Raw genomic sequence first — 24,821 nt, 5'->3', positions numbered from 1 at the left:
AGGTGTGACTGTGCCTTCCCCAAACTTAGCTCAACCTTTTCCCACCTCCAGTTGAATAGAATCATATTGTAGCCCGGACAAGAATATCCAGATGTCACATCGCTTTGAACCCTTTGTAATCCTTTTGAAAAGCTTGATGTACGTGGCAGTAACAGCCTTACTGATACCATACACCAGTTCCTAACTTGTCATTGACACATAGGCAGACTTCTTCCTCGCTGCAATAACACCCAGAAGCTTACCTCCAGTGACTTAACTACTCTGACCTTTAAGTCACTTGTAGAATAGCTGCCTGGTAGGATATTGTTCTTCATCTGCAGCTGCCTTACAATCTATCATCTTTGGTGATCTGTCACCTACTGATATATTTAAAAGAGATTCGGTGGCATGCCGCTTGGCAGTCAGGTTGAAAGAGCAAAACAAAGTTCTCACAGAAACTCTTGACTGTATCTAAAATTTGACAGAACAGAAAGCAGAGGTAATAAGGAAATCTCTCCTTCACTTTTATGCACTGGATGCATTTTTTTTGGCTTCATTCAACATATGCCGATAAATGATGTTTTAACTCGGTGTGATTTCAAACTATCACCAACCTCAAGAAGACTGAGGTAACAGTGACAAAAAAAAAAAATCATTCACCCCAAATTAAGCATTTGGCCTCAGCTTTGTGGGGTGACTTTTTTAATCTTTGCATTAAGTCTGAAAGAAATATTGAAATGAAAACCTCATTCAGACTTAGAATTTATTTTCTTTAAAAAAGTCACAATGAGACCGTGTAGCGTTCAAAGGCCTGTTTTTTTTCCTTGTCAAGATTAATAACCCAGCAGACCTGCCACTAATGGAAGTTTAAGTGGAAAATGTTACCCACCCTTGCTCCACAGAGCTCCATTTTTGTGGTGCTTCTGAGAGGTACAATTCTCCTCCTTCCTGGCTGATGTAGGATATGATATTTTGGGAGGGGCTGAGCCTTTCTGCATTCATATTCATGTGAGCGCAGGCATGTAGCATCCTCCCTTACCTCCACGCCGTGCAACAGCATCTCTACAAATAAATGAAATCTTGAAAAATTATAAAAGTAGTATTCAGACCCTGGTTGTTTTCAGTTGTTATCCATCAGCTACCATTAAGAGGTGTTTTACACGTAGGGATCACGGCACGCTGAAGCCAGTGTGAATCGGCTAAAGACCAGGTGCTGGCAGCGCAGCCGTGCCAGTTTACGTCAGCTCAGTAGAATGGTGTCATTTACACCACGAAGGGAGAGCAGAGGACGTGACCCTGTCTGTATCCATGTCTCTTTAGGCATTTTTGCAATTGATTTTATTTTTTACTGCTAGCATACGTTCATGGGAAATACATGCGACACTAATTTTAGTGCTGTAATACAGTAAACATCTTGATGTCTTTAAAAGCTACACATGAACAAGCAGCCATGCCTGTATTTGTTTGTAGAAAGGACTATGCTGAGATACACGAGAACTTGAAAGAGAAATTGGTTGGAAAGTGAAGCGAAATTGGGTTCCACTGGAGAACTCCCAGAAAGCAAACAAACAGGGAAAAGGGGAGCAGGAGGCAGAAACAATAGGGCTAAAAAGCAGTAACTCCTAAACACCAGAGCTGCTACTGACACAGATGGGGAAAGGCACTTCTCACAGGGCTGGTTTTTATTCAGCCAATGCCTGTTTAATGGGAGGGAGGAGAAAGACAAGACTGGGGATCGAAAGGGAGCCGGGCGGCGTGAAGGAAAGAGTTAAGGCTGGAGTCGCCCTCTCTGAAGTGCTCTGTGATGCTGTGCAGTGTTTCAGCCCCCAGAGCCTTCCTCCTCCTCCTCCCTCCGTGTGTCAGAGTGGGGAGGAGGCGGGTTCTGCTGAGCTGTTAAATCCTGAGTGAAGTCTCCCCCATTTCCAGTGGCCACCGTTGTCTGAGGCTGGTTCGGAGCAGGGTTGGGGTTCCCCTGACATTTCTGGGACTGTAGCCAGCCAAGAAGGGAAGGAGAAGAAAAGACGAGAGTTTTACAACTTGCTTTTGTCTGAGTGTGGAGAAAGGGGAACGGGAAGCGTCCTTTTTTTTTTTTTTTTCAAACATCACATTCCTGTGTTTTTCTTCAGCCTGGAAAATATATTAATGCTGGTGCTTTCCTCGCTGGAAACAAAGGAGCTAAACTGGACTGAGGAAGCGAAGGAGGCTTGGGGAAGTTTAAAAGAGAGGGACTCGGAGCAGCTGGGAGTTCCCTTTCCTTAAATTAAATCTCTGCCTGTGCGGGTAACCGGCATAGAAAGCAGCCAGACCTGCAGGTAAATGGAGGAGCAGAGATCCCAAAGGAAACTTCCACTCACCTCGTCCCACTTGTCGAGAAGGTGAAGAAGAAAAGAAAGTTAAAAGACACGCGAGTAGACGGATGAGCTCGGGGACCTGCTGGGCTGCGTAAGGATAAATCACCAAGCAGCAGCAAAGCTGTATGGCATTGCTCTCCTTTTAAAGGAAAAAGACGTGAAACCTCATCTCGGGAAGGGGAAGTTCCCTGGGAGTGTAAGTCTCAAGTCAAACTCTTGGCTTTCTCCTCTATGTACTGGACCCTTCCTTTCTCTGTGTGTGTGCTTGCATGTGTGTATGTGAGTGTGAGAGAGAGAAAGAAGGATGTGGAGCACGGTGTCCTTTTGGACAGAGTCATGTTACAGACGGATGATCTCATTTTGCATAAAATGATCCATTTTGTGCTTTCCCCAAAGCAACCTGTAAACTGTAAAACCACCAGGGCAGGGCTGAGGTGTAACCAGCCCCCTTAAATCACTGAAACTACCCAGCCTCTGCTTTGTGGCTGTTGTTTTGTTTTAATCCCTTGTGCGAGATCTCATCACCCTGTTAACATCTAACTTTTTCTCCTCCTCCTCCCCGCAAGCGGATTGCACAATGAACTGGAGGCCAGCTCTCAGCTTGGCCCTGCTGTGGGCAGCGTGGCTAGTGTGTGGCTCTGAGGAGACGGGGAGGCTAGCAGAGAGAGGGAGCCATGGAGCGAGGAAAGCGCCTCTGCCTTACAGGGCTCCAAGCAGCCTCCTGAGAAGGTCTGCAGCATCCCCGAGGAATCTGAGCCCGAATCCCCAACACCCCGTCACCGAGAGGGACTCTTCAGCAGCTCCGAAGGCACCTGCCAGTCTCCTGAAGGAGGAAGCACGTTCCCACCCCAGGGGCATGGGCACCAGGACAAGACGGATACAGAGACTCACAGCCGCGGCCAAATACTCCAAATCCGAGATGATTAAAGACGAAGGGGTGTCTCCAGCCGTACAGTCACGGGTGGCACGCTTCCCCTCGGGGTCAAGTTCCCCCAATGTCCTGGCCAGCTTTGCTGGGAAAAATCGGGTGTGGGTGATTTCTGCCCCCCACGCCTCAGAAGGCTACTACCGGCTCATGATGAGCCTGCTGAAAAATGACGTCTACTGCGAACTGGCCGAGAGGCACATCCAGCAGATTGTGCTGTTCCACGAAGAAGGGGAAGAAGGGGGGAAAGTCAGGAGGATAACCAACGAAGGAAAAATCCTGGAACAGCCACTGGATCCTGCCCTCATCCCCAAGCTCATGAGCTTCCTGAAACTGGAAAAGGGGAAGTTTGGCATGGTGCTGTTGAAGAAAACGCTGCAGGTGGAGGAAAGGTACCCTTATCCAGTCAGGCTAGAGGCCATGTATGAAGTCATTGACCAGAACCCCATCAGGAAAATCGAGAAGATGAGGCAGAAGGGCTTCATACAGACTTGCAAAGCGGCTGGGGTGGAGGGACAGGTGGTTGAGGAAGGCAATAACGGGGGCAGCACCCAACCTACCCCTGGCGGTGGACATGTCCAGGTGCCAGCAAGGAAGGAGGAGCCCAGGAGGAGCAACAACCAGCCGACCAGGACCAAAACCCTGAGGAAACCAATGACGACCACCGTGGCTACTCCTCTGCCCACGGTAAGGACCACCACCCTCCCTACCACTACCACCACCACCCGGGCCACCACCCGCGCAGTGACAACGGCGAGCAGGCCTACGATGACCACCACCCCTCTCCCCACCACGCAGAGGACCTGGACCACGAAGTCGCATACGACCACAGAGTACCACAGGCCGCCGGCGGCCCCCGAGAGCACCACGCCGCGCGTCGCGGCCTCTGAGGACTTCTACTCGCCCGTGTGGAAGGGAAACCGCAGGGACCGGCAGAAACAGCCGGTGGCCACGCGGAAACCAAGCAAAGGTGGCCGGCAGGAGAGCTTCACAGAAGTCCCTACGGCCCCCTCGGTGCACTACACGAAGGCAAGCGTGAGTCGGTTTAAAGATAACCGAACGGACAGGAAGGACTACAACCACAGGGACCTGAACATCACCCCAGGGCAACACAAGCCAACCAAGACTAAACCACCAAAGAAGAAGGCCCAGGAAAAGATACTGAGCAATGAATATGAAGATAAATATGACCCCAGCAAGCCCGCTAGTCCCCATTTAGAGGAGGAGATTGCAGTGGGCAACGTTCCTTCAAAGAAAGGAAAAGAGTCAAAGAAGCACGAGAGAATGGATAAACCCGAGAAGAAGAAGAAGAAGGACAAGCTGCAGAAGAGTGAGAAGCAGTCCAGGAAGGACAAAGCTGAGAAAAAGAGCAAGCAGGACAAAGACCGCAGCAAGAAAAGCAAGAAGGGGAGCAGGACAGAGAATGAGGATTTCCCCAAGCCCAACAAGAAGCCTTTCTTACAGCCTCCCAGGAAATCAGTGACCGACCTCCTGGAGTACTTTGAAGGCAAAAGGCGGCTCATTGTAAGTAACTTGTTCATCTGAATCTTATTTCATAAATGAAGTCATGTCTCCCTCCTAGTAGGAAAATGAGGAACAAAAAGTTTATGGTGCTTTCGTATTATTCTTTTCAGTTGGGCCTAAGAAGTCAAATCTCTAGACCTGGAGGATCATTTCCAACAGAGAAGCTTTTTTGGCCTCCTGTTGGAAATCCTATGTAGAGTATGAACATATTTCAGACAGGAATTAGGCTAAAACCTTTTCCCAGCCTCTTCCCATAGGCCGCCATATAGCCACCAGATTATTTGGTTTCCAGTGGATATGTGGGTGTCGGGATCTGTACAGTTATGATCGATGAAACAAAGGTCCAGGGTGGATTACATCCACTCATCGCTTTGGGGTACTGGCCAATGTTACCACATTTCAGCGCTCAGCGCATCCTGCCAGCTGGCACACCTGCTTTGTATTGGTGCTGGTGTCCTAAAACTGGAAGTGAGCCACGTGCACTTGGCAGTACAAGCGCACGGCTGATGGAGAATATGCACAAAGGCATATGAGCAGATGCCCTGAGGTAGGATTGTTACATTTCCCATTATTTCTCAAGGGAATTTGGCATTCACATCCCCTAGATATCTTCAGAGATCCCATACAAACCTTATTTCCCCCCCCCCCCCCCGCTGTTTTTATTAAACTATAACTCGATGGTAAGCTTTCAAGCCTTAGAAACTCAGCATGGTCTGGAGTTACTTCTCCCAGGATTTAAGAGTGTTGTATGTTTTTCCAACTACTTATCTAAAAAAACACTTCACCTGGGACAGGAAACAGTTTTAGCTGTAGTACAAATGTTTTTCCTGGCAGATGGCACATACCCTGAAAGGTACACTTTGAAAAATAGTTATTTAAAAATATTATTACAGGAGCTGCTTTCTTGCAATTATTTCACTGCAAGCTGGCCTCTTTGATAATTATTGTCCAGCTGTCAGTGTCACAACATAGTTTTGACTTTGATGCCCCATATTCCCATACAAATAGCTAAGATGCCAAGCCAAGATTTCAACCCCTGGAATTTAATTAATCATTCTGCTGATGATTAACAAACCTGAGTGGAATCCACATTTTTTCTTCCCCTCCCCATTCTTCCAGCTGTAGGGGCTGTGCAGAGCTAGCAGCTGTGAGTGAAGAGCTATATATTTGAAAAATTTGAACTTGACTGAATTTTGCAAATATTGCCTGTTAGTTACAAGTTAATCAATAGTTAACTAAGCCGAAAGCTGAGAGAGAAAAACTGCAAGGAAGTTTGGGATCTTAGCCATGTATCTTAATGTTGTGGCTTCCAAGAATATGTGCAGCATCATGACAAATAAAAACAAATATGAAATATGCCAAGAGCGGAGCTTACAGATGTCAGACTGTGAATTCATTACACCAACACAGTCCTAGAAAGTTAAAGGCCGGTCTGAAATTTGAACCTTCTGATACTAGGCCACCTCTCAGCTGGATCTCCAAGAGAAGAGTTGCACAATCTCAGGCTGTCAGACCAGAACTCACTGGGGAGAAATGATAATACCACGCTGCACTTTATTTCTCCAGTATCTAGTATGACCCTCGGCCTGCTTGCCCTGAAGTTTCTTGAGGGATAGGTTTGATTTGATCAACAGTAAAAGCAGTGGCTGAAGCCTGCCGTCTCTTCCAAAGAGCTTTCCAATACTTTAAATACATATACATGCCTATTTGCATCCCTTCTGATCAAGCTGTTCAGTTCCCTTAGGATAAGTCCTTCCAGCTGGATGATCTTTGCCATTCATGAGTCTTCAAACTCCCTTGCTACAGAATTAGCCCACAGTGATCCAGGAGTGCCTCTACCTGAGCTATTCCCCGTTGCATTGCTATACTATTGTCTATCAGCCTCTTTATGAGACCAGCTCCTAAGGACAGTGTTTTGGTCCTCTCCCAGTACAAAAGAATTTGGAGAGACAGATGCTTTTAAGTCCTACGCATCACTGTGGATTTCAGACTACAGATTTCATTGTGCATTTCAAACACCTAGAGTTTTGAAGGCTAATCCCGGTTAAGTTCAGTTAATGACAGATATAGGACCCAGCTACAAAACCTAAAAAAGCATATGGGCTTTGAGCCCTGCAGCCCCACCCCTCTATGTTGTTTTGTTGCTGTTGCAGTCTTACTTATTTTGAGAAGTCTTGGCTTAGTGACTTTGGTTTTGTTTATTTTTCTGTAGTGATGACATGCAGGCTAATGGATTAAATATAACACATACCTGCACATATATATACACCCATATGCACATACACACACGCATGCAAATGCAGGTAGATAAAATGTATATACTGCCCGGGTTAAAACATTCCTGTAACAAAGCTTTGATACAAAATTTGCTTTGCCTCTTAAATGTTCCCTGCTTTATTCTACAAGGCTTGATAAAGCAGCTCTACTTCAGACTTCACTGTGTGCTTACGGCCACTGAAATTAAGTGGACAATACAAACCAAATACTCTGGTTTTAATCTCAGTCCTCAAATCTTTTTCACGATCCTTTGTTTATTTGAAGTATTTCTGTGCAATTTAAATGCAGTGTATTACATGCTATGGCCCAGAAATCAAATCTTCTTTGTGCCCAATTTTTGTTCACTCTCATGTCCCAGTGCTATAGCTATGGCAGGGGGGCTTTCTATAAACTAGAGTCAGATCTTTTAGGCCCATAAATGCCACCTACATTTCAGTCCATTGATGAACTGGATTTATAAGGAGTGTATCATAAAAATTAGCCTTCAGGCACTACAAACTTAAGAGAGTAGCTAGGAGACAACTGCACCTGATACAGACTGAAGCATAAGTCTGTAATTGAAGGATTCTGGTGATTATTTATGACCCAAAACCATAAAATTCAGACTCCAACTTCCTTTGTGTTTGGGGAATTGGTGGCAGGCACTTGATTGCAGTTCACTAATGCAAGCTAGGATGTTTAGGTTGCTAGAGCTGGGGCTTTCCTCCCCACCTTCAGATGGAAACAGCTGCATAGACTACTGCATATTGTGACACACACATACACACCTTCCTTGGGATGTCTGAATCCTAGTCACTGATGAAGGATCCAAGTTGTGTGCTTTACAATTTTTAAGTCTCTGGTAGGAGACTTTGAAATGAATACAGTACTATAGAGTTAAACAAGTATTCATGAAACCCAAGTTGTATTTGCACTGTGATAGCCAAAATAGCCACAAGGAACTCCTACTGTGAGTGAGTGGGGGGAATCCTAGATTTGTTGCACCCCTCAAGCCCTGACAAGGCAAGGGATAATGGGAGGGTACACTGTTTTCTGTAAAACCCAGTGCCATTTCTTCTACCAGTATTGTGAAGACACAGATGAGCCAGTGCCACTAGCTGGCCATGCTTCCTATGGCTCTCCTGTGACTGCCTGGACACCTTTGGGACAGCTCCATGGAAAACAAATCCCAGTTTGCAGTCAATGACTAGTTCTCCTTCAGTGAAATAGTCACCTGTTTCATTCCTTATATTAAACAAGCTCTTTTTTCTCTGCCACCAACCAGCTGATCACGACTCCCAAGGCGGACAACAACATGTATGTTCAGCAGCGAGACGAATACCTGGAGAGCTTCTGCAAGATGGCAACGAGGAAAATCTCAGTCATTACAATCTTTGGCACCATGAACAACAGCAGCATGAAAATTGACCACTTCCAGCTAGGTTCCGTTTTTTTTTAACTAATTTCTTTCCACCTTGTGGGCACAATAGCAGATAGCAAAGGGAGAAATTTCCCCAGCTTGGGTCAAGATCTAAGCAAGACTATTTGTTGTGGTATAGCAGCACTTTCAAACCCATTCTTCCTCTTCCATGCTGACTACCCCCACTTCATATTTACGTAAGTGCCTCTGGTATTTTCCATGCTTGGGCTTCCAGTGCTGTAACTTGAGCACCTCCAGCTTTCTTTGTGGGAATTTATAAAAACAGTAGAACAGTCAAACAGTGAAAAGGCCTAAAAATGTGACAAGGGCATGGGACAGAAGGTGGAAGTTAGCCTCAGTTCTACCAATAACTTGAATACCAACCTCACTGTCTAACTGAATGGCTGTCCTAACACAACTCCACCATTGTTTTTGCAGTATGTTTGACATGGGTGGCCTATAAAGTAAACATACTTGCTAGCATGTTTTAAACACTGTTTAAAGAAACTGGCTATTGTCATGAAGGAGAGGAGGCTGGCAACAGAAGAGGCTGAAGGGAAACATTTGAGATTATATTCAGAATGGCCCAAGCTAATCCTGTTTTGAATTTCAGTATTGTTACCTCCCTGTCCTGCCATGTAACATTTTCTTATGCCTTTTCTCTCCTTACAAAGACATGGAAAAAGATGAATTTTGTGGAGGCACACTAAACCCAGGACAGAGAGAGAAGTGTGCTAGGTAGACCCCTTGCCATGAGTTCTTTTCCTCCCCAGGATCAGTTTCTCTAGGCCTAACAGCTGATTTTGAGATGTTCACAAAGTGAGTATTCACCACAGGAGAGGCCCAGGCACATTTTCCCTTTTCTGCTAGTAAAGAGGTAGGAGATTTCAGCCATAGTCTCGAGGTACGTACAACCTTACAAATTTGCACCAGCATACCTGAATATTTACCATTTAATTGTTTAGCATTTTAATTCCTACAGCCTCTCTTTACCCTTAAAGCAAGACACCCATGGGTGTGACTGCTAATTGCTGCCTGTCCCAAAGAGGTTAACCTTTGGAGGCACTGTAAATCAGAGTATGCAGGTCTTGCAAAGTAGCTCATTCAGACTTCTCTAGTACTGCTTTCTTTACACGGATGTTCCCATATCTACAGGTGGCACAGAGCATCTACCTCTCTTAGGTAGATGAAAAACTACCTACGTTTACCTGAATCTACCTGAAGATCTTTGGTAGATGTCTTTGAAAACAACTGGTGTCAGTGCTCAGGTCCTGGGGAAACACCCACCAAAACCAGCAAGAGCTTTTCCTTTAATTATGGTGGGGTTTGGACACAGACTGCAGGTCCAAGTCCAGCAAAGCACTTAAGCTTAGGTATCTCTTGAAGCATGTAAACAGCCCTGTCGCTGTCTGCATCTAATGGTTAATACCAGCTTAAGTGCTTTGCTGGACCAAAGCAAAGGAATAGTATGAGCACTACTCACTTTACTTATAATTCGCCACATCTTTCCTCTGGAAGTTTGTTTGGTTTTACCAGACCTTGGGAAGAGATGTGAGATGGAATGGAAAGCTCAGGGCCACATGATGCTCCCATCAACCGTCTCTCTCGGGGTATTTCAGGTCTGGCATACGACCAGCCAGAAAATTACCGAACTATGCCTGGCTTCCAGCCATGCCTCCAACATCTCAGAGGGGACCTAATTGGAGAGCAGCAGACTTGTGTCCCTGAACAACAGGGAGTCACATATCCAGCCAGAACGCCCGTTCGTGCACCTCCTTGACAAATCTGGAGTGGCACAGGATTTTCCACATCAGGCCAAGGTTTCTCAAGGTCACTTTTTGTGTACCTAGACCAAGCTGTCTGTCCATGGACTTTTTAGGTTTATATATAGCTCCAGACTGGCTAATAAACAGGCATGCCCTCTGTCATAGACCATGTCAGAGTGACAGGCCCTTTCAGCCTGTTCCAAACTTAACTTACACCCAAACTTTCCCCAAACCACACAAACGTGTGTAACAGAGGAAATCTCATAGGAGGAATTAACTTGTTAAAGAAAAGCAGGATATAAGCAGGGTATAAGTTAAACTTTGCATGAAAACTCACCTTACATTTTTGCTCAGAATGCCTCATCATGAACTTTTAAAAAAGTTTAATTAATGCAAACACCTTTCTAGACCCACAGGAAAGACTTTTCACCTGAAATTTCAAATACATTTAGAAGCAGTTAATGAAAGAGCTTATTAACGCTGTTTGGCCTAGATCAGCTCATCCTGAAACCAAAGAGCATCTCCCAGTTCCCCACTGGAATGACAGAAAAGCTGAGAACTCAGTACAGAGTTCTCGTCACCCCAAATCGTCCTTTTGGTCTCTTTCCCCAGCTCCTGGGAACTGGGTTTTAGTGAACTAAACAGCAGCCCCAGGCTAGAACACACCCATCCCATAACCAAAGCCAGCACCCAGCCTATTAGACCACTGCACTGCCACGACAAATTGCTGAATCTGCAACCTCGTTTGAACTTTTTTGTAAAGAGTAACTCGTCTTCCCATGTCTAGCTGCTAAAGATGTACAGAGAAAAATTTCTACTCTTTCAGGGACATTTCCAGAAACAGCAGAGATTTTGTAGGTGGTATCAGGCAGTCCCAACCCTGTTGTTACTTAGGCTGACCCCACATATCCTTTATGACAGTGAAGGATGGGGACAAGTAATTAATTGGAAAAATATTAGATTTTTTAGTTTAATTTATTTTTTTCCTCCCTAGAAATCACTTCCAGGTTTGCGAGGCAAGCCAGTCCTTGTGGCTTTTTTCCCCAAAAACATTTTTCTCTGTCATTCTTGTAATTTAATTTTCTTTACACTGTGTTGAAAGACAATCTCCCAACAGTGCAACTTGAGTGCTGTCTTCATGTTGATATCTACAGTGTTTAAAGCAGAATAATGCCATGGGTCAGTTTGTGTAAAGTACTGCACCACAGTTGTTTTCCATCGTGTTTCATGCTAATTCCTCTTACATTATTCTACCTCCATACAGGCCAATTGGATAACCCTGATTCTGCTTTGGGAGAAATTTGCAGGCATTAATATGAATTTTAGTCTATGTTGTAATAGTCATGCTTGATTCAAGTAAGATGTAAATCTTGTTTATGAAGCATTGATGCATGATTTACAGATATTTTTAAAACTGAATAACCAATTAGCACATCCAGCAAAACGTCTAATGTGGGATTTACAACACTGCCTGTAATTCTTAACAAAACTTTCAGCTGAGGTACATAAACCCATGCACAACCATATAAATTATGCATACAGCATGATTACTTACTATAACCAAATTGCAACATTTGCTGTTTTCATTTTTCTGTAAGAAGCGGGTCCAAAGTATGAAACCTAAAGGGCAGTTTCTGCTTTGGACATCTTCCCAAAGATGTAATTCAGAAGCTCCATCCAGCCTCTTACACAGATGAGACCTATTGCAAAACTTGGATCAGATCAATATGCTCCTGGGGACTGTGGATGTTTAGAAAATAGCTTAAAATTCCCTATTGTTTAATGAGTCAAATATTGTCAAAATATACATATGTTCTTGAAAAAGTATTTTCTGCTGCTGTATGCTCAACTCAGATGTCTGTTTGCTGGTGAATAATGGTGGGGCAGGGGATGGGAAAGTTGGGCCTCTGGATCCCAGCTCTTGACCGGCTGTGGTGTCTCTGTTTGACTTCAGGCAGGTCACTTACGCCAGGGCTGGGATTGTTAAGTGTGGATATGAATATTTATAACCCGGAGCTGTCACAGGGCATAAACAAGTAACATCTGCAGACAGCTCTCTGGCCCCCAGGTGACAGGGTGCTTCATTTCACTTTTTGTGTGACTTAGCCTGGCTTTAGCTTTCCAGGCACACAGTTTCATACAGAACCCAGTTCCAGCACTGTCACAGTTGTACAGTGCTGTGCTGGATGCTGAGCTGACGACATGGAGGCTTTCAGGACTTGGCCCTAATGCACTCTGGCTCTAAGGGAAGTAAGGAACCTCATTACCTCCACAGGCTTGTCTTGTACACGTTTCAGATCTCTGTCATATGTCACACAGCTCTAACGTCGCAAATGTATACTGCGAATTTCTTTTGGTATTTGCCACCAAATGATGGCAAATCGTTTGAAAATGGTGAAATGGGCAAAATTTTGGAGTGATCAGATTAGTGAATTTTCATGTTAAGCACAGGAAAAGAGGCATAAAGTTTTGAGTTAAAAATCTTTTCAAATATTTGGTTCTTATCCATCTGTAGAACTTGTAGATTTAATAACTCTGTAATTTTCAAAATGAAATTACAGTCTGCTTTTTTTCCAAGCCTGTCCGAATTTTTTCTTAGGGTAGAGCAACACATATATACAAAATCATTGTCAAAATGATGTTTTTTCCCATTAGGATACTAGAATGGGAAATTAACATCGGCAAGCAGTTGGAGGAGTGCCACAGCAGGGTATTTGTGGAGACCTAGAGCTAGAGCTGCAGTATTCAAGATACATAAAACATTTTCTGGTTTCTTGTAGTCACTAAACATCCCGTCATTTTTTAAGACTGGAAGACTCTCTAGAGTCCTGGCCAACTTTAAGTTGTTCTAACTATATTTTACTGACCCAAATTCTCTATGCTGTTTCATTTGGATGTGGTGCTTTCCAGCTCCTGTCCTAAACTGTCAAACAGTTTCTATTTTCTACTGCAGAAGTGGCTGCATTTCAGGAGCTGGAGAAATGATTAACACATGCATATAAATGTATAAATACATCTAAAACATCTTACCAGAAAAGAGCAGGCAACCAACATTTTTCGAAAGTAGAAAAGTTGAATGCTGTAGTAGACGTGCCCTAGGGAAAACTGATTTTCTGACAATACTGGGATTAAAACCTGGCAGCTAAAAGACACAGTGCCATAGTGGTGGTTTTGAAGATCTTGCCAGGGCAGTGGGAAGAGGGCTTCTGGAAGATGAACCTCCCCCTTTCTTTCAAGGTGAAATTGAAGTCAGCATGCTGTGCAACTCCATGACTATTTTTATTTCTGCTGTTTTTTGTTAAGATAATGAAAAGCCCATGAAAGTGATAGAGGATGAAGATCTTGTGGATCAGCAGCTTATCAGTGAGCTGAGGAAAGAGTATGGGATGACCTACAATGACTTCTTCATGGTGCTGACAGACACTGACATGAAAGTCAAGGTGAGGGTTTTGACTATTGGAAAGAAAAGGCGTTGGAAAATATGAAAATAAAATACAGGAAATTATAGGCTTGCATGTCAGGCACATAACTGAGTGATGCAGAACTTTGTCATCGCTGGGTGACAAGAGAAAGGACAGTAAGAGAAATTTTCAGGAATCAGCTGCCTTCGTGTTCTGCAGATGAGGGATTTCAGGAATTGTGGTTTTCTGCTGGGATGGTGAGTCGACACCACAAAGGCTAGGAGTCTCTGGCAGGGGGGTTTAATGCAGTACGTGATGTCCTAAAAGAGCATGGTTGCTCAACAAGATGTCAACATATTGTATATGGACAATACTCTAGTTGAAGGGCCCTACAAAAGAATATGTTGACAATTCGTTGCCTGCAACAGCCTGCCCTTATCACATTGGACAAGTACTCACAATATGTCACTTCCAAAGAAGAGTCTGACTGCTAAAATAAGAGTATTTCCATGATTTATAACCTGTTCTAGGCCTTGTTACCTGTGTGTAAATGGGGATATTTTAATCTCTGTATATCCTGCTGTGCCGTGATTCATGCAAAATGACTGCTACTATGTGCTTTCTTTTTCCATTCGTTCTTCTTGCTTACCAGCAATACTATGAAGTACCCATAGCAATGAAGTCCGTGTTTGATTTGATCGACACCTTCCAGTCGAGAATTAAAGACATGGAAAGACAGAAAAAAGAGGGCATTGTCTGCAAAGAAGATAAAAAGCAATCCCTTGAGAGCTTCTTATCCAGGTATTACCTTCTGCACTTATCTGCTATTAGTTCCAATTTCTGTTTTACTGGAAAAATACCTATCCAACTACTTTTACAATTTTTAATACAGATTTCTCCGTATTAACAGCGTTAAGCAAGTACAGAGATGCAGCCACAGCACCATGCACTCTTGCACAGAGCACTAAAAGTCAGCATGCACGTTGTATTTCCTGACTGACTGCACATTTTTTGGACGCTAACTTTCTGTACCTTGGTTCCCCCACCATGACATGGAGATAACAGCACTGATTTGCATTAGAATGGCAAATAAGGATTAATTCACAGATGTCAGCTCAGTGTTTTGAATGAAGCACAGTGTTGATATTTCAACCATTAACCACGACAATCACATTAATCCCATTCTAATCCCTTCCACGGAGCTTGAATCAGTAATTAATTCTCTGTAACTTCCTTCTTATCCAGCTTGAGATAACAGTTGGTCTTCGCCAGTATTAGTCATATATAGTTTTAAAGGTCTTGCAGATGTCTCTTGTAAAATGTCTGAGGCCTTCTGTAGCAAGACAGTTTTGTTTATGCAATCTCTATATGCTGTGTTACTGCTCTACCTGTGAGACCTAAATACTGGGAAATAAACATGTCTGGACTGTGGGAAGATTCAGATCCAAAGAACAGCTGTGCAGCTATGGCCCTCTCTGTTAAAGGGTAATTTACATAAAATTTGGGCTCCCTCATCACTGCAGGCTTTACCTGCTACTACTGCATCCTCCTCACCTAATATCAAAATCCTTGGGGGGTACACTTTTAATGCCAGCTGGCTATGCAAATAATCGAGACAGCATGATGTGGTACGACTTGAGGGCGAATGGAGCAACAGGCAAATGAATAGGTTGTTGGTTCATAAACATTTTAAAATTCGATGGCCACTTCAATGAAAAGAGAACATTTAAGATGTACCCCACCCGCCTCACCACCTCCTGTTTAGGTCTCAGTGATTCATCTTCAAGACCACCAAGAAGAACCACAGTTTGGAAACAGCTGCCCAACACAAGAAAGGGCTTGTATGCTGGGAAGTGGCAGCTCCCAAACCCTTCTTAGCTTGCAAACAGCCCTGGTAATAAACACACTAGAAAAACAGGCAGGAAAAATGCAGAGTGGTACATCTATAAACAGAACCGCCACTGCACAGAATACATCTGCTGTCTGTGAAGTAGGCATCAAGTATCGGGTGGACTTCACTAGCCACGATAACTGGCCAGATTCCCAGCAAGATTCATTCCAGCTTTGTCCAAGATTATCTTCCCGGCTGAGCAAGGGTCCTGGCACCATCTCCATGGTGTTGCTCATCTGGGAGATCAGTTATAATAATGCAAACATTGTTCTTAAAAACCGTGGCTGGATTGAAAGAATACTGAGACCTAGAACTCACTTGAGTAATGCTTAAAAGCCACATGTACCAGCAGGAAATCCTTGAGTTTTGGGGGAGAGAGTCTTCCTGTAGTCCCAAGACACCGTCTGTGTTGCTCTGGGCTCACAGAAGAGAAGGGGATGCAAAATGAGGTGGAAGAACAGGGTGCACACAGGGAAGGATCTGGCACATTTGCCAGGACAGGAGTATTGTTCAGATGTGTGCTCAGATGTCAGGAATAAGGCATAAATCTGTACATTAGTATTAGTAAACTAACAGCTGTGAAGGGCCAACTAAATTAATTTCTCAGTAAGGTGTGACCCCAAGCAAGCACACCAGGTATTAGGCTTGTCTGGGGCATGAGGATAGACAGCTTGAATGATTCTCAAACCTTTTCAGCTCTATGTATCTACAAAACAGATATTCAAAAAATAGAAAGTCATCATTAGAGTATCTTAAAGCAGCTCACAGGCAAGACATCATTCTGATTTATGCCCTAGACAAAATGTGATCCAATGTTTGTAGTCTCAGTCCTTGTTTACAGACAGACAGGTGTTTTTGCTGTACAAAATACCACAAAGATTTTTTCGCATACTTTCAAAATAATAAGAAAATTTCTCTCTTTTCTTCACATAACATATACGACTCTTAATGCTCCTCATTCCTATTCACATATACACATGCCCATGTTTCTTACTTGTTCCTCCTGGACAAGATTAAAATTTGCTTTTTCAAGCATTTGCTTTTTTAATTATGAAAATACAAGCATCATCAATCAGTCAACAAGACAAAATATTAGTCAGGAGCATCCTCTGCTCTTTCAGCAATTTCTTCTATGACTTTGAGCAAGTCCCACCTTATTTCCTGCTTCTCTCAAGTGGAACAGTGTTGATCCATTGCATTAGCCTTTATTTTGAGATCTTCATTTGGTGCTGTGGAAAGGCAGGCTATTATTGTAACAGGGTAACATCTGCATCCATTTAAAACATCATTTCCTGCTATAAAAATATCCCCGCAGCTTTGCAAATTCCTATAAATCTGATTTATTTAGGTTTAGTGGAGAAATACCTTGATTCAAAAAAGGGGTTGTTTGGAGAATATTAAATAACTCTGTAGTTAGAATTTTTAAAGGCTTCAAGTGTCCCTATGGCATCACCTTCCTTTGAGAGTAAAGGTGATACTCAGCACACAAGTTTGGTTAGATGAGACATCCTAGATTAAAGGAAAATATTGCCCTATGGATGCCTTATATACTCACAGGCTCATACTGCCACATATATGTAAACAAGCTTAGATTTAAAAACACACTAAAGGTATTTCGAGTGAATGTGGTAAAGAAGAAAAAGAGGTCAGCGACTATTTACACAGAAGTATGAGTTATGTCTGAAATGAAGATACACCCTAATTCCCAGACAACCCTTGGACTGCAAAATCACTGAGCAGTTCCAGGAGCAGCGAATGACACAAAAGCTAAAGTGTCTAGTGAGAAATTCAACAGGAATCTTTTTTGCACTTGAATACACAATTCTCAGCAGTGTTATATCTACCGAAGGTGGCTTAGAGCAAAGATCAGAAGCTTTGCGGTGTTTGTTTGGCCAAACTGCAGCAAAACTGCAGATGCTTTGAGTTCTGGAGCTGTAAAATTTCAAACAGGCTTTATCCTCTCCCAGTGATGGATGGAACTGGAAAGATCTCCCACCCAGCTGTTACTCAGAAGCTGCGAGAGATCTCACATATCTCAGCCCACACAGCACAGGAAGGCGTTGTGATGGTTCCCTGTTGAGCTCCTTTCTCTTTCCAGGTTCCGCTGGAGGAGGCGGCTTGTGGTGATTTCTGCTCCCAGTGATGAGGACTGGGCTTACTCCCAGCAGCTCGCTGCTCTCAGCGGACAGGCCTGTAATTTTGGTGAGTCAAATGAAATAATATTCTTGCTCCCCAAAACCACATCCTTTCTGGTGATGTGATGGATTCCTTTGCTCAAGTCTGACACTAGACAATCCGAGGAGTCCGACAACTGGAAAGTTTGCTGTAGCTACTCCAAATATAACTGGAAAATACTGTGCTAAGCAGGTAGCACAGTGCTCTCTGACAGCTAACACCACTAAACCAAGTGTTCCCCGGAATCCTTTGGGTGAAGCAGAAAGGTGAGCACTCTGAAGCTTCTCTTCAGGCTTACAGTTCAGAAAATCAGTAACACAACCACTTCAGCTTGCGTATCTTCTTACTGAACAAATAAATGATGCAATGCTTTAAGATCCTTTGCAGATCCCAGTAGCCATCTCAGACCTAGGTCAGGTACTAGGGAGATGTGTGGATGTCAGCTGTTTTGTGTTGTTGTTGTTTGTTGTCTTTTTTTTTCTGTCCGGCTCCATTTCTTAAACCTGTAAAAAATCTTAATGGAAGCTACTTCAACCCAGTAACAATCTTTCCAGCCCTCTAACCAGGTACTTAAGATCCAGCTCCATGGTCAGTGGAGAGACAGAATGAAATGTCCTATCCCAAAGCCATTACTTCAATACATTCCACTTATGCCCTAAGAGAGGTTTGCACAGTGTTACTGCTACGCTGTCTGTTCATTCGTAATCACCTGGCTTCCATTTGGAGTTTCAGCATCATCTGATTTAGTAGCTACCAAAGTAAACTGTGTCATGGACCACCGGTAAAATCCTTTCTGAAGAACAGAACATGGCGTTAACAGTTAATTCCACCCTTTGTTTAGGACAGCCTGAAAGAGATCCAGTGAGTTGCTGAAGCATTTGTTCTCAATGGTTTTTCCCAACCAAGTGATGTTTCAAAGCATCTTATCTCCAAGTTGTAAAAACAGTTACAGAAGACTTTGTAGATCATATAGACTCTTACTTCATGAGCAGTTTCTACGGTCCCTAAGGTCTTCAAAGCAGAGGCAGCAGTCCAAGCCTTGCTCAGAACAAATGAAAGAAGTGAATGCCTGTCCTAAGCCATTCACTGCAGTGATCTGTGGTGATTATATTGCCTCTAAGTACTTTCCTGCAGTGTGGATGACAAGTAAGAACTTTACCGGTGAACAAAACAGTGCCAAGACATTCTGAATTTGGGGGTGGCTGCTGCAGTTTACTTGTATGTCTAATGCCTGTATCCCTATGGTACTGAACGACATCAAGTGCTGTTGTCCTTGGGATAAGCAACTCTTTCTCATGGAGGACTGCTGAGACTAGCTCATAATTCAGCAAGCATAACCTGGCTGATTAAACTGAAATCTGCCCAAGAATGTGCATAAAGATTGGGTCTCACTCAAAATCTCCTTCGTTTCCTCCACAGGTCTACGCCATATAACTATCCTCAAATTGCTAGGAGTTGGAGAAGATATTGGCGGTGTCTTAGAGTTGTATCCAATTAATGGTAAGTGACCGTTTCCAGTTTCTTCAGTATGACCCATGAAGAGCATTATGCAGTTTGAGTGGTTTTTTTTGCTGTGATTTCTTTAGAGGGATGGATATGACTAGGATTACATTTTTATTTTTTTTTTTTCCCGAAACAAACAAACAACAAACAACAAAAGAAAAGAAGGCACACAAACAAACAAGCTTTCTTGGCACAACTGTGCTAAACATTATATAGAGTATTTTCAGAATAGAAAAGCTCAAAGATGATCTGGAAAGCATCTCATATCTTTATCTTCCTTAAACATACAATCACAAGTATAATCCTCTGCCTGCACTACTGTTAATGACAAAGAAATGTTCATGCAAGAACATTTGATCATGTTCATGATCAAGAGTTGGCAGAGCTTATAGAACATATACCTAACACATTCTCTTTTATGGGTCCATCGTTAATCTTCCTATGTGTTTGCATCCCAGCAGGCTAATTCAGGCAGATATTCTTAGGAGAATCCTCTCTCAGGAGAATTTCAGGGTACATTTCAAAGGCAATGGTTTCCTCTACTACCTAATCTCAACGACTACCTATCAGTGACGATATGAGGACAAGAAGTAACTTATTCATTCCACTGCTATTTTCACAGTGCTGTACATGAAAGCATCTCAGCCCTCCTAGCCCCATACAGATACAAGTCCAGGCCTACGAAAGAGTAAGAATAGAGAAAGCAGCTATGATACTTCTTTCTTCAACACCTTTGTATTCATTTACTTTTTGCTGAAAACCTTAGTCCTACATGCGAAGCAGCCCTTCCCCCATTTTGTCAATGTACTTTCCTAACCTCCTTTTGAATTCACCTTTGAATTCCCCCTTTGAATAGCACCTACACCTACCTGCAAAAGCTCTGCAGATCTTCAAGGCACCTTTTATTTGAAATGAACATGACCCTCTCTGCAGTGGCATTCACAGCTCTGTAGACCTTCACCCAGCCCGTTTGTTTTACGGGCTAGAGTCTTGACTGACTTGGTCCTTTCTCATACAGAGTCTATCCAAGCCTATGATTATCCTTACTGCCTTTCTCTGATTTTTTTCCCAGTTATTCGAGGTTAGAGAATCAGAATTGTGTGCAGTGTTCAAGATGGACACAAGCAATACGTTTTAATGATAGTCTCTCTATTTTGTATTATTTTCCTTATAGCTTCTAACATCTGTTTTGGCTTTTGGCAATTAGTGAGTAGTGAGCAAGCCTTTCAAGGAACTGCCTTTCATAACCCTGCTCTCTTCTAGAACAGCACTAGTCCCAGCACATGCAACTATGAACTTCACTGGTTACCTCCCTCCACTCCAGAAAATGATTATACATTATTCCTACCATGTTTCTGCTTTCCAACCATATTATCAAAGTTTCTTTTGAAGTCTTCTGGAAATCTGCATTGCTGATACACAGCCAGACTACCTTTAGCTATCTAATTGCTGACCTCCTTTGGGGACCCTCAACAAGTTTGTAAGCACAAAGCCACTTCGTAAGAGACTTGCTACTAAGCCAGCTTTCTCAGGTTTCTTTCATAGGTGTCCACTGATTCTAACTGTCTTATACTTTCTACCTGCTTACTTGGTACAAGCTTCATGCTTAAAAGCCCAGAGTTTACCAAATCTACACCAGAACAAGTTTTTAAAGTGGGCATGGCATCTGCCACATCCCATAATTCACACATAATTCCAGTTCAAGACTGAAGTTCCACACTAACATTAATGACTCAGAGAATTTATCCTGCAATCCTCCACACAATCACGTTTCTGTTCCCATGGTTTCTTTCAGTGTGACTGTTTTTGACATATGCCTTCTGCATACATGAACTGGGACTCAAGCCACATGGGAGTCAAAGATATACATGCGTGTTGGGTGAGGAAAAGGTGTGCCACACCACAGCAGCTTCAGCCTAGAGGAAAAAGACAAATTTACTAACCCTAACAAAACTGTTAAAAATACAGCTTTGGTTTCTTTGCAGCAGTCTTACATGTCAGAACCAGGAAATCCTAAGATGCAAATAAGGATCTTACATTGCCAGCATTGGACTGTATCCTATCTCACACTGCAAATTCAGAGCTACTAAAAATCGTCACTGTTGCCTAACCAAAATGTCAACGCTGTTTTATGTAATCCCTTTTTTAGGAAGCTCTACTGTAGACCGAGAAGACATCCCCGCTAATTTGGTGAAAGACATCCGAAATTACTTCCAAATTAGCCCAGAATATTTCTCCATGCTTCTAGTCGGGAAAGATGGGAACGTCAAATCCTGGTATCCTTCTCCAATGTGGTCCATGGCAATCGTGTACGACCTGATCGACTCCATGCAGCTTCGGCGACAGGAGATGACAATTCAGCAATCGCTCGGCATGCAGTGCCCAGACGACGAGTATGGTGGGTATGGTTACCATAGCTATCACCAGGGATACCAGGAAGGTTATCAAGATGACTACCGGCACCATGGAAGTTACCACCATGGATACCCGTACTGAAAAGAGCAACTTAGCCTCTGACCGCCCCGTGCCTGTCTTCTAATAGCTATCCAAGCAATAGGTGGCCAGTTGCTGAAAGTTTTTCCAGGCCACCTAGATATCCATGCCTCCTCCTTCCACTGTTCAGTCAAGGGACTCTGGTCATTTGCCTTCTCAAAAACGCAGAAGCCTTTACAGTGAAGCAACTCAAACCAGTAGTATTGAAGCTTTAAACAATAAAGACTCCTTTATATTTTTAATCCTTTATAAACAAAGGGCATCAGCAGTTGCTGTTTGTTTGTATTAAAACCAAACAAAATGTCCCCGCAGCCTCAGTCCATGGACAATACTACAGGGCAGGAGACAAACTGTCCAACAAATACTGCAATGCTCTTTGTAATATTTTTTCTAAGGAGAAAAAAAAAATATTTATTGGAAAGCAAGAATTTTGCATTGTGCTGATGAAGACAAGCAAAGAATCACACTGCAGGACTTTCCCAAAAAAAGGAAATGTTAAGGAAGTAGCATGTGGCAGGTTCTTTAATAATAAAACTTCTTTTGAAATAGCTTGTCTGAAAAGACAGCAACCCTCCTACGATGCATCAGCATTGTAGTTGGCTGATTTTGCCAATGAAAGTAAGAATTTATGGCTATGGCAGGACTCATTCCAATACAATACAATGTAAAGTTCTCTTAATCTCAAAGCTTGCTGCATGGCCATTAATTCTTTTAATTGGGGTTCCTGTTCTTTTAGGTCCTGCCTACCTGGCAGTTAATGAGAGCTAAGTGGAAACACCAACCATACAGTATTGCCTGAAATACAGAAAACTGAAAAGTATTATTTTCCATCAGAAAAAAAAAACATTCTCATTCACGTATTTTAAACAAGTTGTAACTAGCTCTCTATAGTAATGTTCTTCAGTAAACTATTGCTCTAAATTTCAAATTTCTTTCTACCTCTTCTCGTACCCTCCCCCATAAAAAAAAAATCTGGACTAAATGTTTATAGAATTGTTTGGGTATAATTTGATTTGCTACTAAACCAGCTGTATTTCTGCCATGTCTTCTGGAATGGTTTCCTTCTCCCCAGGGCCTTTGGGCATTGGATCTGTTGCACCATGCTACCCCGCTGAAATCAGCTGCAGGAACTCCATGCACAGCCATGCCTCCAATACCATTTTGGTTAGATTTCTAAAACTTAACCCAGCAGTATGATTAAATACTATCTTGAAGTGACGGCATCATGCAAACCTTCATAGTGGCACAGCGGTCACTTCTAATGTTTCGGACACACCTGACCATGCACATTTCTTTTTTATAATCCGTGACAGTGGTGCACATGTCATGTACGGACACACCCCTCATGCATATGGGCAACAGGTCACTCAGTCGGTTCTGTCATCACAGCAAAAAACACTGGAACACGTACATACTACAACTCATAATTGGCCAGAGCATGCTCCACAACGTGAGATTTATCATTTTACTGTTCCTTTTTTTTTTTTTTTCTCCCTCTCCTTTGCTTTTTTCAGCTGTGAGGTAGTTTGATTTTATTTTTTTTAATTTTATTTTTGAGGGGTGGGGGTAGCAAAATGACACCAAAATGGGTAAAGCAACAGGTTCACCCAAAAGCAGACACTTTCCTCAGGAACTTGGTCATAAGAAGTCAGACCCTGCTTGCCTTTTGTAACGTCAGAGAGGCAGACAGATGTCAAGGGGTCACAGGACCTTGTCACTTCTTCCTTGGCAGTACAAAGTCACCCTCCATGCCACCAGGTCTAGGCAGCACAAGACACAGTTCATCTTACCCCTCTCCGGTTCGTGACTGGAGCTAACTGGGGGAAGGCAGGCTTTTGACAGACCCATTTTGAGAGGACTGCTGCCTGCAGAGTGCTTCCAAGCATTCTTTTGTTTACAGCACTTCCACAGCTGAAAGCAGTGGACAGGGAAATTAAGAAAGAAATTTAAGAGGAGTGGAAAAAAAAGAATCACAGAACCAAAAGGTTTCCAGAAGAAAGATCAAGTCCCATAGGTTAGCTTCAGAAAACAAGTACTTACTGTATCAGTGTGTTAAAGTCAGCTGCCTAATTATTTTTGCTTAAAGCAAAAGCAGAGGAAGAAGTACCTAACAGTTACCTCCTGTAAGCAAAAGGACGAACTCCTCTGGATTTTCTTTCAGGTGTTCATTTCAACTTTCCTGTAATCTTGTTTTTCCACACAACATACTTAAATGAAAGCCCTTTTAACTCACATTACAAAACATCAAACCTAAATGTCCTGTGCTGAGCAGGAGGAGGAGACAGTTAACTAACAAAACAGAGAGCAATGCTTAATCCAAATGGCCTTTTTTTGTTGTTGTTGAATATTTATAAAATTTGCAGAAGACTTATTATGATTCTGGTGCTGATTTCTGCCTTCATTACAAACCATCTCAAAATTCCTAGGAATTTTTAGCAATGGTTTAAAATCCTTACTTTGCAACCTACCTCTCACTATGGAGAACTAAAAGCAAGGCTTGAAGGAAAGAAAAAAAGTTTTCAACAATGTATAGTTCTGTTGAAGACTACACGCATCAGGGAGCTACACTACTCCAAACACAAATCAGATCCAAAGTACTGGATCTGCCCCTGCAGCATCACTCTGAGCACAGGTTTATTGAGATTAGCTACTTCCATAGTTCTGAGTGGGCAGGTTCCACACAATGAGGAAAACTTCAAAACTTTTTCTCATACATATTTCTGGGATTTGATTCAGCTGAAAGACAGCTGTTTTCATCCTCAGGCTGTCTTTCAAGCACAATGGCTCAGTTTCTACATTCACAAAGTGGATGAAATTAAACAAGATAAAAATCACTTTAACTGGCTTGTTATAAACAAGAGAATCCGGGGGAGACCTCTCTTCCCAAGAGGTTTTATGAACTAATTCCTCAAATCTGCAGGAGGAACATAACATTTTCAGCAGCTATTAAATTCAAACATTTGTGAATCTGGGTTTTAACTCACAATGTAGAAGGAACTCTCTGCCCAATGCTTTCATTAAAGATTATGTGCCAAAGTAATGCTGGTCTCCAAAAAACTTCCTCATAAAAACCCCTATTACCATTTGAAAAGAAAAATAGTAAGCTTTCTGACAGAGTAGGTGAGCAACTATACAAT

The 24,821-nt window shown here is 42.8% G+C and overlaps 2 protein-coding genes across 2 annotated transcripts in view; one reads left to right on the top strand and one right to left on the bottom strand.

Annotated features, from left to right (window-relative positions):
- The window catches only part of LOC311430119 (uncharacterized protein), a 146,559-nt gene that overhangs the window by 120,032 nt on the left and 1,706 nt on the right, over window positions 1-24,821 (bottom strand). Inside the window, exon 3 of the mRNA XM_084506486.1 lies at window positions 869-1,041. The gene's annotated coding sequence lies outside the window, so the exon portion shown is untranslated. The remainder of the gene's footprint in view (window positions 1-868; window positions 1,042-24,821) is intronic.
- CCDC80 (coiled-coil domain containing 80) lies at window positions 1,859-24,061 on the top strand. Its single transcript, XM_084506477.1, has 8 exons — window positions 1,859-2,526; window positions 2,897-4,779; window positions 8,321-8,477; window positions 13,525-13,661; window positions 14,275-14,423; window positions 17,612-17,715; window positions 19,108-19,188; window positions 21,341-24,061. The coding sequence occupies exons 2-8, from the start codon at window positions 2,908-2,910 to the stop codon at window positions 21,685-21,687; spliced, it is 2,847 nt and encodes a 948-aa protein (XP_084362603.1). The 5' UTR covers window positions 1,859-2,526; window positions 2,897-2,907; the 3' UTR covers window positions 21,688-24,061.

The sequence above is a fragment of the Aythya ferina genome (assembly GCF_964211825.1).
Source record: "Aythya ferina genome assembly, chromosome: 1".
Lineage (NCBI taxonomy): Eukaryota > Metazoa > Chordata > Aves > Anseriformes > Anatidae > Aythya > Aythya ferina.
The sequence above is the reverse complement of the archived record's forward strand: the minus strand, read 5'-3'. Positions and strand labels throughout refer to the sequence as shown.